Below are 16,703 nucleotides of genomic sequence, written 5' to 3'. Positions count from 1 at the left end.
GAGATAAGGTTGTAATATCGAAAGTCATAAGTATAATATTTTATTTTTTTTTTTTTATTGTTACAGTTTAGCTTACGTATCGCAGTAATCGTATTTCAACCAGAACCTAGTCGGGCCACGCAGAGTTACAAAGAGTGTCCCGAAATCTAGCACGGAATCGAAAGTCGTTTTCTCCCTTTCGATCGTTATGTTATTGGGATAAGTACAATATCGTTTACGCTCACTAACGTTTGTTCTCCGTTTTACAGGATCACTTGATCGGGATTCTTTTTTTTTTTTTTCTTTCTTTCTTTCCTTCTTCTTCTTTTTTTCTCATCAATTCATCAGAAGAGTTTAATAATCTGCGTTACTCGACTTCGGAAGTATATTAATAACATCTTAATAACTTTTTGAGTGCATGCCATTCGTCCATTACGCTGCATTAGTATGATCATCATAGTGGTAAATGTTTAACTCTTCAACATATATATTTTTTATGTATATATAATATATATTTATATATTTATATATTTATAAATGTGTGTACATAACACAATGAGATAGCTCAATTCGTTAAAGAGTTCTTAATATTTCAATGTCTTAACAACCATAACGACATCCAAAACGTTTCGATAAACGTTTCACCAATGTCCAATATGGCAAATATTTATTTATTTATTTATTTATTTATTTTTTTGTTGGTATGCAATGGATGAATACACAATTCTAGTCGAAGAAACTCTGTTAACGTATGTGTCCGTGTCGTCAGTTTTAAGGGGCCCACGTCGAAAGTCTTACGGAGACACCATAAAGATATTCCACATCCGATAGCGCAGCATTAAACCGGTATATCGAAGAATACATGTGGAGACACGCGACAATTTTCGTCCAACAATTTTCCACCTCTTATCGTGGAAGCATTTCTCGATGAGTGGAAAATCGTACGAGATAGAAATCGGCGCGCAATCGATATATAAAATCTCTTTGAATCGATCGTTTGAATCATCTGGACGAGTATCGGATGCAACGTGGATCGCAATTTCGAATTGGCGGGAAATATTTGACATCGAAACGGTGGACGAATTCGAAACGGAGATATTAAAAAGCACCGAGAGGAGTCGTTATACAATATCCTCCGGCACGTTTCATATTCTTTCTGGTGGATCCACGGTTCGTTCGACGAATCGTCGTCACGCGCCAGCCAATTCGTTCCATAATCGTGAGAAACGCGACGACAACACGATGACGAAGACGCTCGATCCCCGATGAAAATTTGATTAAGGCCATGAAATGATCACCAGGCGCATCGAGCATCGCCATCACGAGGAAGACTCCCTTGATGTTCCATGAAACGGCGTGCTCGTTACCTACGACCACCCCGGCTTATCGATATACGATCCCTCGAAAGGGCATCCTTTCACTCCTCGGCCACCTCGCGATAGGATAGAAAACGGTCGAAAAACCGTTTCCGTGATATCTCGAACAAGTTGGAACGATCTTGTTAGCCATCCGCCCGTAATGCCTTCCAACGAAATAAAGCGGCGGTAGGATCGGTAACGAGCACTCGACGTGCACCCAACACCGGTATCTCTTTCACACATGCCCTCTCGTATCTCTATACACAAACCTATACATTGTACTACTTTTACTTCTTCTCTCCGTATTTCTAAATATGCTTGCGCTTACGCTTACTGGATTAGAGCTACCCCCAATATTTACTTCTGATGAATCCTTAACAGCTAAAACGATGACAGATAGAACTCGCATTTTACTCGCATTTAATCAAACATCCTTTCCTTCCTTCCTTCCTTCCTTCCTTCCTTCCTTCCTTCCTTCCTTCCCTCCTACCTTCTCTTATTCAACGGTTACGGTTAAAAGGTATAATATAAACGGTCGTACGATCGGAGAATTTTTCGGTTAATAATCGGTGTATAACGTGATATAATTGGAGCGATCGTTGCCTCCACGCGTGAGCCGTGCCGCGATCCACGATCGTTCGTGTAGCGATGATTTCGTTGTCCGTCGCGTGCTCTTGTAATCAAGTCGCTTGGAAACACGCACTCCGCGTGTTTTAACGCGGTCTCGAGTACGAGAGAAAGAATAAGAATACGAGGGAACGTGATCGACGAAGCGGCACACGCGACTTTCATGCGCGATCCAACGATCGAACTCGGCACGCTTTTCATGGGACGCTCCTTTTTTCTTGGTGTTGGTGAAGAACTATTCCGTCCACCACCGATTTCGACGGTTCGATCGCGCGGATTGATTTTTTCTTCGAGGGAAATGTTCTAATTAAGTAATTTTTCTTTTTTTTCTTTTTCCCCTCCTTTCGACGGCGCATCTGGGATACGCGCGCCGCGAAACAGAACATCGAGATTAATAACTAACTCTACTCTCTCACATTTGTCTCGTACGAGTGAACTCGTATGGCGTCTCACTCTATTCTGTAATATATATATATATATATATATATATATATTACAGAATATGTACCTTATATTGTCGTACAATTGATATCGAATGTTAGCATAACAGAGGCACGTCCCGTGCCACCGATGGCTCTCCGCTCGAAGATCTATGAGACGCTTCTTTTCGTCGGCGCGCGAGGACGTTCCATCTTCGTTTAAACTTCGCTTTTCTCCTCTGATTATAATAACGTTTCTGACCGATTTTACAATTAATTAGACCTGAAGACATCCTTACACCTTACAAGGACGCTTTTATACGTCCCCGTGAGAACAATAGACTGGTTCCTCTGTTGTTCGTCCGGGGTGATTAGCTACAACTGTCGCGTATCATTATAGTTATTACATAATGTATATATATATATATGTTTGTATGTATATATATATATGTCGTGTACATAATATTGTTGTATCGAGAGTACGAGTGTTGTGTTAATGTGATATATGATACATGTGGACTAGCACTCATTGAAATCAAGGAGGTAACATACGGTTACATATAGAGCCTACCGTATCGTAACTAGCCTACGATGATAATCTCACCTTAACGATTTGTTATTTCCTTTTAATCTCGTTTAACGCTATTGTTTAATCTTTAAGTTCGTTACACAGAGACATTGAATAATCGTAATTAAGAGACGATGACGAGCGCTCGTTCGCCTCGATCATCGTGGCGAAACCGTGGATCCTCGTGCCATTGATATACCCGGCTATCTTATAATTCTGTTCGCGCGACGAGAGGATTGCTTCGATAATTATTCGCCCCTTCCACGATTCGTTGTAACGGTTTCTTGTATAATAATAATAATAATAATATCTTGGTGTTTCGTTTCGCTGGAGAATAAGTGCTGGATTTGATGGAGAAGAAACGACGAGGGAAAGAAGGGAGTGAAGTAAGTAAGTAAGTTAGGGGAGCCTGATCGTTGACATTAGATCGGAGATGGAAATTAGATTCGAGGATAAATATCGTGCATATTCATAGAGATTTGATGAAACGAAATTTCATTCGTTTATTTGAAATGAAAATGGGTAAAAGGGAAGGGAAAGCAACGAGGCACTAAATCGGCATTCGAATGCCATGAGCTGGAATCGCCAATTCTGATTGGCACGAGATACGGTTTGGCCTCGACGTATGATAACGTTATAACGCTCGTTATGTACCTACTTTTCTTCGGCGGAGATGCTCTTGGAACGTATATTTCTAAGCGTGTGTGTGTGTGTGTGTGTGTGTATTCTAATCTATTCACGATCGAATGCGTTTCGAAGCTTCGTCACGCGGTTTTTTTTTTTTCGAATCGAGATTGATCTTGGATCGAGTTGGATCGAGTGAAAGAAGCCTCGAAACGACGACGACGATAACGCAGTATTGCGTTATATATAGTTCTCGTTAGCGTTATCATCGCGAGTTTGCTTCGACTTCTTTTCGTTTCTTCTTTCTTTTCTTTTTTTCCTTCTTCCTTCCTTCTTTTCTTCCTTCCTTTCTTTCTTTCTTTCTTTCTTTTTTTTTTTTGGTTTTTTTAATTTTCTTTCTTATGATTTTTTGTTTTTTACTTTTTTTTTGGTTGGAACTTATATCTACGATGTCGTTATCCAAGGCATCTAAATTAGTTCCACGATCTTAAAGTAACTCTATGAATGGTAAATTCTTAATCAACAACGGTATTACGGTGACGCAAGGATCCTAAGTAGATTAGCTTAAGTGTAATATTATTATTTTTTTTTTTCCGGCAAGAAGGAAACAGAGATTTCGGATGAGGAAATTTTGGGCGCGATAGAGCGCCAATTTTTATAAAAGATCTCTCGTTGTATGTAGCGAGAGGCGGTGTACGCGAATCTTTTACATCGAAATTAAAAAGATCTATCAGCTTACTGTTAAGTCAAGCAACACGCGGTGGCGTTACGACGAAATAAAAAGTGACGCGTAACACGAAAACACGATCAAAACCTAATGGAAAGGTGTTGTTGAAACAGGCTGCTGCTCACTACATCACACGGGCACTAAAAACAAATTACAAACTCGTCGATCGAAGATTCTTGAGAAGCATGATCGAGCAACTGTTGAAATGCTTAAACGATGTGAGCTTTTTTTTGCATGCGTTTTGCATCGGTGTTACATCGAATCGATCATCCGCTCGATCCGTCCTCGACAAACGTCTTCGTAATTGAATATAAATGATAAAAATGATATCTCTGATCACGGTAATGACGCATAAACAAACCAAGGTGGTGGATTGAAACCGATAACTAAATCGTCAACCGTTTTTACATTTCTCATTGGATATATACCGCGATAACAATTGACAATTGTTGAATCCACAGATTTATTCGTTGGAACGATAATCTTGTACAAAAAAAGATTAGGTTGAAACGTTGCAGAGAAACGGTTGTTATCGGATTTTCTCACAGATGATCGTTACCCGGTTCGATTCCGCGTATAATTTCGCTTCCTATGAATAATAGGATAACCGCTAAGATTTCTCCCAAAAAAGCGTGCTCGCTAAAATCACTAGTCGTCGTAGGTAATCGAAGTCAATGCCGTTTATTCGTCTAGAGATTGCAACAACACTTGAACCCAACTGCCTCTTCTAACTGTCGTCTTTTTTTTTTCTATTTCTTTTTTTTTTCTTTTTTTTTTTCTATCCTACCTAGTGCTTAAACTTGCACCCCTGAGATATTCGTTATCTTTAACCTTGTCTACGTATCAGTACGGATTCTGTAGGGATCGAATTCGTCCATTTTAAACGAATCTATCGAGCTTTCTCTCCTTTTTTTTATTTATTTATTTTTTTTATTTTTTTATTTTATTTCGTTCGCATCGTGGCGTCAGCTCAGGAAAGCAGTTTATCTCGTTTCATCTGGGTGGGTTACTTTTTTTTTTTTTGTACTTCGTCGTGACAATTTTCCAGGTTTTCGAGGTAAAGATTGTCCAGGATTTTATTTTCGCGGGTTCTTCGTTTATTCGCGTTTAAAGTTTAACAGCTTTTCAATGTCGCAGTAGTAATAGTAATAGTAATAGTTTCTACTGTCTCTTGCAATTATTATTCCAGATTTCTGAACTACACGTGTCGTGGAATTAGGCAGCGTTTTAGCAGTCTATCCTCTCACGACTCTAAAAACTCTCTGTTTAAATTCTACCTCTTCCTCATTTCCCTGCCCTATGAATAATCGAAAAAATGAAAAAAATGAAACAACCCTTAAACTATCATCTTCCAATATGAATGTAATTCCAACATTTCTATTTCTCGCAATGTCGTTATCATTATCTGATTATCTCAGCTTGCTAAGAACTAAGTCCTTAAATTTGAAACGCTAATAACTCACGATATTCTGCTCTACTCTCCTGCCACGATTCTAAAACTCTTTTAAACTCTAGTTAAGTTTACTTTACTTCTCTACGTACTCATTGCCTGTCGTTGAATCGATGGATAATCGAAAGAGAATCGAAATACAAATAATAAGCGAAGGAATCTTGGATATCTAGTGACACGAAGTGATGAGAAGAACGGAAGAGAAGAAAGTGGAATGATCGATTGATTATCTTTGCTACAGCGAATATCGACGAACGATAAGAGGGTTGTTCGCTTGTTGTTGATCGTAAACTTGGACGGTGTACCTGCACTTATCCACGTGATATTTTGAGATGCGTGGCTGAATCAACAAGCAAGCTCGTTGCAACGATGATGATATGCGAGAAGGGTAAAAAACGATGGGGTGCACGCGTTTTCGAGGTGTATAAAAAGTACAAACAACACAGAGATCTCGTGATTAAGTGCAACGGTGAACGGTGTACGTGTCGTACGTTTGTTTGTGTACTGTTTGAAACGCGTACTTTCGGACTGCTTCGAATCGGGTGAGAAACGGGTGACAAGAAGGGCACTTAAGTTATCAAGGCACATCAAAAATCAAACCATCGGACGTCTATTACATATCGAAATTAACTCGTGGGTTCCGTTTTGATTCATCCTCCGTGTTTTCTTTTCTCTCTCTTTCTCTCTCTCTCTTTTTCTTTCAACGGATAACTAACTTATCAACTAAAACTAGATACACACACAGGAAGTGTTCGATCGATATATAATTGTGCAATAGAGAGGATGGACTAAATTCACGTCTTTGCGTTCATCGTTTAATATAACCTCGTTAATATTTCTAAAATTCAATACTGGTGTGAAGCACTGCTGATGTGTTTCGTAAATCGAGAGAAGAAAAATGGAAACGAAAGAAGGCAATACACGTTCCTTTATGTACGATCCAACGCAATCCTCCCCCTCCCTCCGCTGTATCCTCGCGCAGTTGACGAAAGTATTCGAAAGAAATGAAAATTGTGAATTAAAATGTTTGGCGAAAACATCGAAACCGAGAAATAACGTAAATAACGGAATATTAGAAATTGTTCTCGTTCCTTTCCAAAGCTGACACCACGAGATCCTCCCGTCAAATTCGTCGATAATACGTTTATCAGCCCTTATGCTAAGGTAAATTGAGATCATTGGATAAAGAAGTTTCGTTCCCTCTCTTTTCCTTATCTTTTCCTTTCTTTTTTCTTTTTTTTCTTTTCTTCCTTGCTTTATCGTCGATCGATTTTCTTTTCTTTTTTTCTTTTTTTTTTTCTTTTTTTTTTTCTTTTTGATTCAACATTGAAACGCGGATCCTTTTCGATTCCGTGCACCGAGTCAAAGGAGTTCGAACCTAGAAAACGAACGAACGAACGAAGGAATGAGAAAAGGCGAGATTATATTTGCAGATCGTCAGAAAATTTGCTCGGTGTGACTCGGATTTTTGCCAGGATTTCGCAAAAATCGCGATTACTGAATGCCCATGTAATAACATTTTATCTTTTTATCATTCTCGCGGCGACTAGTGGCCGCGCTTCCCTTTCGCTTCCCGTTCCTAGTTCACGAACCCGTTTCTTTAATTTTTTTTATTACATTTTGATTTCATCGGTAATGTTCTTAAAGCCTACGGAACAACGAACATCTCGTTTTTCGTGAATTTTCAGCAAGCAAGCATTGCCGAATCTTTTCTCCCCTTTTCTTTTCTTTTCTTTTCTTTTCTCTTTCTTTACGAAATGATTTGTACACGTGTGCGTGAAAATTTAAGAAAAAGAAGCAGTTCGTCATCGGAAATTGCAGGACAGTTTTCAACATCGAGATGCTCACTAGTGTTTCGAGACGATGAATTTTCTTTTCTTTTTCTTTCTTTTTTTTTTTCTTTTTCAACGATCCAAATCGAAAGGCCGTCGGTCGAGCGGGTTTACTTTTGACGGGCCGAAATTTTAATTTTTTTCAAAAAAACGGACCGACGACTCTGCGGAATAAATTTTCCTCTTCTCGAGTCCCGTTTAATCCAAACGTTTGCGCTGTTCACATGCACGATGTCAAAGTACTGCCCGGTCTCGAAATCTTAATGACTATTTGTGCGCTTAAGATACAGACTCGTCGATCGTGTTGTTGGTGGTCGGCGCGTTTTTTTCGAAATCGAGATTCTTTTTTCTTTTTCACGCGGCGACCGATCGATGCAGAAGTCTTCTCTAGCCAAATGTTCAGTATAATAATGCCCGAATCTCCTCTTTTTTTTGTTTTCCTCAATCATTGTATTGAATGACGTCGGTTTACAAATACTTTTTAATAATTTTACAAATATGTATTTTACTGCAGGAATTTCCATCACCCGTTTTAATTTATAACCCATCGTTTTTTTTTTCTTCTTTTTTTTCCCCCCCTCCACCTCTATACTCTCTTCCCGCTTTCGTCTCTCTCTTTTTCTTTTTTCTTTTTTTTTTTCCTCCCCCCTTCACTTTCCCGTTCCCTCGCCTTTAGACAATGCTATTAATCGAAAGTTAAGCCTAAAAAGTGGACGCCTGAAGTAAAGTCGGATGAGGAGATGACAGGGGCCTATGGTATCTGTTGCCTGTTGGAATCGAAAAACCAAGTGGCGGAGGTTCCCGTAAACGAGACGAGTATATGCAGAACGGATACGTCGATGGTAACGAAACATAACCGGACACACTTGGTGGAAAAGTATTCATTTTTTATTATTATTATTATTATTATTATTATTATTATCATTATTATTTTCCCTTCCCCCTTTTTTAATCATTTTTTTTTTTTTTAACCTGAGAGAATTTTCCCTAACCAACTATGTAAATGCTGAATAATACATCGAATACATAGAATCTACATTACGATTTATTTTTTTTTTTATTTTTTACTCTTTTTTTTTTTAATATACATAAACGACCACGACTTTATCTTTTATCTTTTTTTTTTTTCTTTTTAAATCCCCGTTTAATTTTTGCTCACCCACCCTTATATCGAAAATACGTTAGTATTAATAATATTCGAAACCGATGCTTTAATTACGCGGTATTTAAGATTATTAATAATAATAATAATTAAGTATTGGGTATAATAGCGATTAACGAGAATTTCTAGATGAATAAGAGTTCTCTTTCCGTTTTGATTAATTAATTAAGGATAAGAGAGAAATTAATCAAGAAACGAGTTGTTGTCAAATGAGATTTCGAAGAGTTATGTTTATGTTTATACACATCGCCGTGGACCGTTAGCAAAATTTACATCGTTACACAGCGCCCGGTGTGGGACGTGAGCGTCATTTAAATCAGCTCGATGATCTGCAAATATATCCTCGTCGTGTCTCCATTCCAATCCATTCCAATAATTCATTCCGAATCAATCAATCAATCAAAAAAAAAAAAAAAGAAAAATCGAAACTGTCAAATATTTTCCAAAGAAAGAAAGAAGAAAATAGTCTTCATAATTACGAAACTACCCATATCGATTATTAATAATATATAGAAGAACAACAAAGAACAGAAAATATGATTCATCGAATATATCACGTTTCCTTCGTGCCAATTTGCGTAAATTTGTAAAAATAACAATTCTTTGCCTCCTTTGTTTCAGTGCACAAAAATTCGTCCCAAAAATTTACATGTCTCCAAAGATTCCTGCGAACGTTTTCCGAAGATTCTTCATGGTATCCTCGGTGTCCTCGCTCTGTGATTGGCTACCTTGTCTGTGGAAAGGTACTCTCGATGTTGGAGCTTCATCTTGGCGTCGACCGACCGACGGCGCGCTGCTCACTGTACTCGATTGCGATGCTGGGAAACGAACGAGTGAATCCGTTATCACGACATATGTCAACACGACGAAGTGCGATTAATAATTAATAATACGTTATAACTAATTCGAAACCTTGAGAATCGCGTCGTTGCAGCTGATGGTGGCTGTCAGAGGTGGTCACGTCGCCGGCCACTGCCGTCGTCGAGCCCACCGAACCCAAGCTTCCTATGCTAGCCATCGATCCCATGCTCCCGTGCGATCCCAAGGGAGCTGTTGGTGGTACCGCGCGATCCTCGACCGGACTCGTCGCTTGGCTCGAGCCGGACATCGATCCTCTCGATGTTGTTTTCGTCAAAACGCTCGGCGGCCGGCAAAATGCCTGAATATATTTCAGAGAAACATAAGTAACAACACTGGGCGAGAAGGAAGTGGAACGGATCGGGTTTTAAGGAAAAAAGAAAAGAAGAAAGGAGGAGGTGACGATGGATAATTTAAAGATAGATATCCACTTATTCGAATCTGTTCTGAGAGAGAGAGAGAGAGAAAGTAAGACACAAGTTTCTTTTTCTTTTTTCTCTACCTGCATTTTGGCGGTGACAAGATCCGCGATGTGGCGACGATCCTCCTCCTGCGAGTCTCCCATTAACGATAACGCGCTATCGTTCACTTCGATTATGTACTCTCGCCCATCCTTGCCGACCAACAGCTCGATCGCGCAGATGTCCAACCCGCCGAACAATTGGGCCACCTGGTCGACCCAGGCGCGATGTCTTTCACTCACGGCTAATTGCTCCAACATCGCCGAACCGGTGTTAGATTTCCAGTTTCCGCTTATGCTCTTCCGCCTGGAGAGCGCAACGATCACGTGCTCGTTAATCAAGTATCTTGCTACTCTCCACCCATTGACTCGAAGGGTTTAACCATCGTAGTAACAGGGAGAGTGGTAATTTTTTTTTTTTAATTCGATTCTAATCGAGATTCTAATTTAAAAAAGTGATCGAAAGAATTATTTGAAGAAAAAGGAGAAAGAGAAAAACTTATTCGTGCGGAATTGTTCCGGTATTATTACGTAATCCACGTTTCGAGCCACCCAGTCGAGGGTTAAGCCACGCCAAGTTTTCTAATTTCCGTGCTGACCCGGTATACCGGTGGACAAGCGGTAACATTTACAACGAGAGATCGGCGGGATCGATCTGGCGACTCGTATCTCGATACTCACATGAACGCTTTGTAGTTATTGCCTATTTTCTGCACGTGGACGTCGTATTTGGTATCGACATACGGTTCCGACGTGCAGTAAGCGTTGGCCAAAGCAGCCAAAGAGGCGAGATCTAGAAACTCTTGATTCGTCTCGGCACGGGCTTTTCCCACTCCTCCGTGGGCGTGTCCAAGTTTCACCACGACCGGATAACGAGATGCACTCACCTGTAAAAAGAAAAAGAAGGAAAAGAAAAAAAAGATGATCCGTTCTTATAGAAAAGAATCGTAACAGGTATACACTCGATCGAATCGAAAATTTCTCCTCCATTGTCGTGAATGGATCTCGCGTGTAAGGTCTCGTAACGTACGTTACAAAGTGCAACTCATACGTATTCGATACGTTTCCCGTTTTAGCAGGAAGTCTTTCGGATATAAATCCGTGGCGTTGGATGGCGCTCGTGATCACAGAGTCGTCTCGAACAACGTTTTACCACGTTTTTAGCGAAAATTGCTCGATACAATTTCCTCGATGCAATTTCAACATGGCACTCAAAGATCTCTGCATGGAGAATCGATTAACAATGCACGCTTATTCTGCATTCCGCTCTAATCGGCGAGAACCAGTCGGATGGGACGCCTACAGCAATATCTGGGGCCGGTCTTCAATAATCGAATACATTAACCGACATCTATGGATGAAGATCAAAGTCAGCCGATACGCAGGCGGTTGATTAAGCAGTCCACGATATTCGCGTGGGACGGGAGGGATTATTAAATCGTTGACGATGCCGCGACTCTCGTTGCATCCGAGAACGCGATTAAAGAAACGATACTACGAGGATAGTGTGGCCGATCTTGGAGATGATACGCGATATAGCGTGAAAACGTCGTACCGATCGAAACGATGAGGAAACGGAGTTCGAAAATCGTGCACTCCCGTCCAATCCTACCGGTTTCGATCCTGATAATCGCGGAGTAGGATGTCCAGTCACGAATCTCGCCCGATTCCACGGTGAGCAAGAAGGGGGAAAAAGGGTAAAGGCGGTTAAAATGTGAACGTTCTCTCCCGGTTATCCCGTTACCAAAGATAACCAAAGAATTCCACGTTAATAGAAACGAATCGAGCGGGATCGAGTGAGAAATTCCGGATAAAAGCGACGCTTAATCCCTTTCGTTCTTCGATTCTTCCTCGCGTTTACTTTTTTCTCTTGGAACGAATTCGTGAAACGCAAGATGTACGTACGATCGATAGAAACAAATTGAAATGAAGTTTGGATGAATTAGCTGGCCGTTAATCTATTCCATCGTACTGGATGTTGCGTAAACGCAACGTTGTTTATATATGTTTTAAAATAAAATTATTTTCCACGCGATAAATTTGATCCGGGAACGGTTAATCAGTTCTCGGAACGAATTCGAGTGTAAGTCTCGATAAATCAAGATCCGAATACATCCGAGCCGACTCTCGTTTGCACAATGTTTCACGGACACGGAACGCGTGCGTATATAGGCGTGTATTCAGAAAACTTAATCACGAGACTGTTTACAAACCGGGTTGACGTAGAAAAAGGAAGTGGCTGTTGAACGAATCGTCTCATGGGCGCGCGTCCGGCCACCGCAGGCAGCCAACGCGCTGATTCCCCCCCTCGATAGGCAGTGCTCAAACGTATCGTACCCACGTGTTTATCCCGGCACGTGGGTGTCGCAAAAGTGGCTTTCTGAGCACCGCTGGACGCGTGTCCGTTCCACCGTGGCACGAACACCAACGACGGGGATCAACGGCGAGGGACACGGAGATAAATCATTTATCGTGCTCGTGAGGGGACTTTGGAGGACTCCGAGGGGGCAGGCCAGACGCACGCAGGGGTGTCACCTTCGATTTTGTTCGTCGTACTTGAACGCACTAAAAATATAATGCGGCCTGCTGCGCTCACGGAACGGAACGTTTACATCCGCGGCTTGAAACAATTTTTTTCACGATAACGCCAGACTTTTCCTTTTTTCGCAACAGTCCGTTGCGGCGAAATGTCGGTCGAACTCGACAACTACGAAAATACATGGAGCAACCTCTGCAGATTCAGATTCAGATTCGATGATCGAAGAAGATAAGATTTTTCGCGAGAAAAATTTCTGTAAAACGGATTGATACACATCTAATGATACAATTTCACCGTAAATGGATAAATTTACCGTGTTTGAGAAATTCAGAATCCAGATATTCGTATTCGAGCCTCGAACCGGAGCCTGATTTACAAGTATATCGGATAACGAGCACGTCCACTTCTAATCGCTCCGGGATGTATACCGTGTATAACATATATATATATACACGGCGAGTTTTTCGAAACGCAGAGAAAAATAATCCGGCTGTTGAGATTGAATCGCGTAATAAGTATGTAATTAATTCCTGTGTCGAACAACGATATCGAAACGCGAAGATAAGGAGCGCACGAGCTATCGAATTTACGCGGATCAGCGTGGGGTATAACGGGGGCCGTATAAACGATTATCGAGCATATTTTATCAGTGGCCGTTTATCGAGCGCGCTGCGCACGCCGACGGCTCCTCGAACGCTAATACGTCCGATCTGTTCCAGGTCCCCGGGGCGTTTCCAAAGACAAAATATGTTGGCCGCAATCTTCCCGGTTCGTCGTTTCGTGAAAGGGGCGAACTATAAAAAGGGCCGCGGGACATATTAAATGATAGTAATCGTGGATCAAACGGTGATGAGCGGAACCCCCGCGAGCACGTTTCGGCGAATCCCGGATAGGATGGATCGCGATGCACTCGTGAGGGAGAAGGAGGGCAAACGGCCAAGAAAAATGTAGATCGACGATGCTCGAAACACGAGGGGGAGAGAGAGAGAGAGAGAGAATGAGAAACGGCGAGAGGGAGGGTAGACGAAGCGTGCACCGGTAAAACGGTTCGATAGAGAGAGAGAGAGAAGAGAAAGAGAGGTAGAGGGAGAAGGAGGGAGAGAGAGAGAGATGGAGAACTGTGGGTGGCCGGCAGGAGACGCAAAGCGAGCAAAGGTATACACCGATAAAGTGGGGGATGGGGAAAGTTGGAAGGGAGAAAACTCGAGTGGTGGGGTTGGGAGGATCGTACGGACAGAGACGGGATGAACGATAATGAAAATGCGGGACGGAGATATAGCGTAAGACGTGAAACGAGATAGAGGGAGAGAGAGCGAGTGAGAGAGGCGTACGGTGGAGAGCAAGGACACGAGAAAAGCCGGGACGATGGGATGTAACGTGAAAATAAGAGAGAGAGAGAGAGGGAGAGAGGAAAGGGATAAACGAAAGAAATAAGAGTGGGAATAGGTATGAAAAAAGATCATTGAGCTCGAAAGAGAGAAAAAGAGCGTAACACGCTTGAAGCGTATCGTGGAGCGGAGAAAGAGAGAGAGAGAAAGATGGCGGGAGGGGGGGATCGATACAGTGGGATGGAGAGAGAAAGGTAAAAGTCAGAAATGGGGACAGAGACGGAGGACAGGTATGATTGAGCGCGAGCGAGGAGGATAGAGGGGTAGGAGAAAAAGGGAGGGAGAGAGAGGGAGAGAGAAAGGGAGGAAGAGGGACGATGGAAAGGAAGGGAGACAGACACAGCAGCGAGATCGACGTAAGAACGTAGGAAGGAACGAGAGGCTCCCGTGTCGTTCGCGCTTGCATTGCTTTTCGAAGCTCGCGCGCGAACGGTCCGCTCTGTCGCGCGCGTACATACGTGCGCGCCGATCGATAAACACACGTGAAAATAATTCCAGTCCGGTCTCTCCTCCAGTCCGATCCTGGCGGCCGATTGATCGCGCGCTTCGGCCCGGCACTCGTCGAGAGGGATCGCGTCGTTATCGCGGGGGGGGAAGAAAGAAAAAAGCAGCAGGAGAGATTCGTTTCGAATTCGTTTCCGCGGCGCGGTGCGACGCGATTCGAATCAAATCACGCGGAACACGGCGGCGGCGCTTGGATCGACGGAAGGTCCCGAGATCTCGTGGAGATCTCTATCGTCCTGTCAAGAATTTCGAAGAATAATTGCACCCGTTTGAGGTCAAGGAGAATAACGGAGAGAAAGGTAGAGTGTGGAAGTAAAGTGCGCGAGGAAAGAAGCGGAAGGATCTGCCACGAGGGGTCACGAGGAAAGGTATACCGCGTGTGCGATTTTCACGATTTACACTTGAGAGCGTTCCCGTCTTTCTCCTGTTCTTTCTTCTCGCGTTCTTTCTCTTTCTCTCTTTCAACGTTACGCTTCTCCAATCCTTCTCTTTCGCATTCGTATAGACTTCTTGTTCTCCCTCGCGCTTTTTCCCATTGTTCCCATTCGACGTCGATCGAGGGTGTATATAATGGTATATAGCGTGCTTTTCGAATGCAACAAGTGCAAGCAAGTGTGTTAGTTAGACGGTTAAAATTTTGATCCATTCGCTTCGTAGAAATCGGTCTACAGATTTGATAACAGAAATTTTCGACGATCGTTGCGCAATAAGATTGAATAAAATTTCACCAAGATCGGATGATGGATTCGTCGATGTTAATCGCATAGATAACATCATTTTCGCGAGTCTGCTTGAGTGCACTTTGAATGTATTCGCCTGGAAGTTAATATTTGCCGCTTTATTGAACTAGCAATCAAAACGATGACATCATACTGGCTCGCGAGCCAAAATAAACTTCGCTAATCGTGCAACGAGGAAACGCAGAGTCGCGCCTCATCGTGCGCGTACATGCATGCATATATACATGCATACATACATACATACGTACATTCATACACACTCCGGATTCTAATCAAGTACATAACGATCGATTCAACCGACTGTTTCCAAACATTTGTGCCCGACTTTCACGTGTTCCGCGCTCCGGCAACAATTTTAGATTTTACGTTTCAACCGAGAAACGTGGAAGTTAAACGTAAAGCGATCGTTTCGGGATATTGTTGTCGAACGGTGTGCGCCGCATGTGCATGTAAATAAAACGATAAATCTAAATAGGACGGGAGAGACGTGAACACGTTGGCGCGTTACTCGCGCCAGACTTGAGCGAATATAAAAGGAAATAAAAGACGGATGAAGACGTTACGTTAAATTCCGTCTCTCGTGGAAACGTCTTTTTTTTTATCGCGTGCTTCAAAAAGAAAAAGAAACAAAATTATACCTGTCCATTTCCTCGCTTCGCACACGCGAATGAAATGCTCGCCCTTTTATTTCACCTTATATTTTATCATCGTTATGTTGTTTGAACGACACGAGCTCGCCGATATGAATAATTCATGATACTAATTAGTCGAGGACCAACCGATCGTCGTCCCTCGTCTTCGCTCTTTGCGATTTTGCCGATCCAGATAACCGCGAATGGTTTCTACGATGATAGAAAGATGTAAGGAAGTCGTTTTATCGAGCAAACGAGGATTAATTGGCGAGGAATCGTCGTGAATGGAAAATTTTTCGAAAGAGTAGAGGAGAGTTTTCCAACGATCGCGTTGATCGTGTTGAACACGTGAGAAAAGAAAGAGCGTATATTTTCATGTTTCGAGATAACAGGATAGTAAAAATTTCGTTTTAGCATATTCGATATTGGATATTTTCAAACTTACTTAACGTATTAAGTAAATCGAAAAAGTTTCTTAAATTATGTTAATGAGATGCTAATGCTCTCGGATTTCTATTGGCAATTGCTGTCAACGAGGTGGTAGAAAATCAAATTAGAAAATGTGATACTCGGGATTTCGAATAGTATGCATACATTTCAATCCATTAAGTTTTGTTATTCCGAACCCGTGTGCGAAGATATATATATATATGAGAAAAAAAAGAAAAGGGAATTTCATATTCATGGCTAGGACCTGGCCATTTCGTGGGAGCATATTTTAAATCGAATTCACCTCTTTTCATCGATTCGTTGCAAAGGATTCGATGCGCGTGTGTATGTGTGTGTGGTCTTTCTATTCATCATTTTCGATACACGAGGTTTATTAAGTAATAAAA

At 41.8% G+C, this 16,703-nt stretch overlaps 2 protein-coding genes across 4 annotated transcripts in view; one reads left to right on the top strand and one right to left on the bottom strand.

Annotated features, from left to right (window-relative positions):
* Nucleotides 1–16,703, top strand: part of LOC108003847 (metalloproteinase inhibitor 2) — a 144,104-nt gene that overhangs the window by 103,802 nt on the left and 23,599 nt on the right. Inside the window, exon 1 of one of the 2 annotated variants that reach the window (XM_017066381.2) lies at nt 14,332–14,863. The exons of the other annotated variant lie outside the window; for it this stretch is intronic. The gene's annotated coding sequence lies outside the window, so the exon portion shown is untranslated. Of the gene's footprint in view, nt 1–14,331; nt 14,864–16,703 lie in introns of those variants that run through there. 2 annotated transcript variants of the gene reach the window in all.
* Nucleotides 25–16,703, bottom strand: part of LOC107992993 (synapsin) — a 48,321-nt gene continuing 31,642 nt past the window's right edge. For both annotated transcript variants that reach the window (XM_062082675.1, XM_062082674.1), the window contains exons 7-10: nt 10,746–10,951; nt 10,107–10,371; nt 9,659–9,905; nt 25–9,564 (exon numbers count right to left, since the gene is read on the bottom strand). In XM_062082675.1, the coding sequence (XP_061938659.1) occupies nt 9,392–9,564; nt 9,659–9,905; nt 10,107–10,371; nt 10,746–10,951 (891 nt within the window). In that variant the 3' untranslated portion in view covers nt 25–9,391. The remainder of the gene's footprint in view (nt 9,565–9,658; nt 9,906–10,106; nt 10,372–10,745; nt 10,952–16,703) is intronic.

This window comes from Apis cerana, linkage group LG12, assembly GCF_029169275.1.
Source record: "Apis cerana isolate GH-2021 linkage group LG12, AcerK_1.0, whole genome shotgun sequence".
Lineage (NCBI taxonomy): Eukaryota > Metazoa > Arthropoda > Insecta > Hymenoptera > Apidae > Apis > Apis cerana.
The sequence above is the reverse complement of the archived record's forward strand: the minus strand, read 5'-3'. Positions and strand labels throughout refer to the sequence as shown.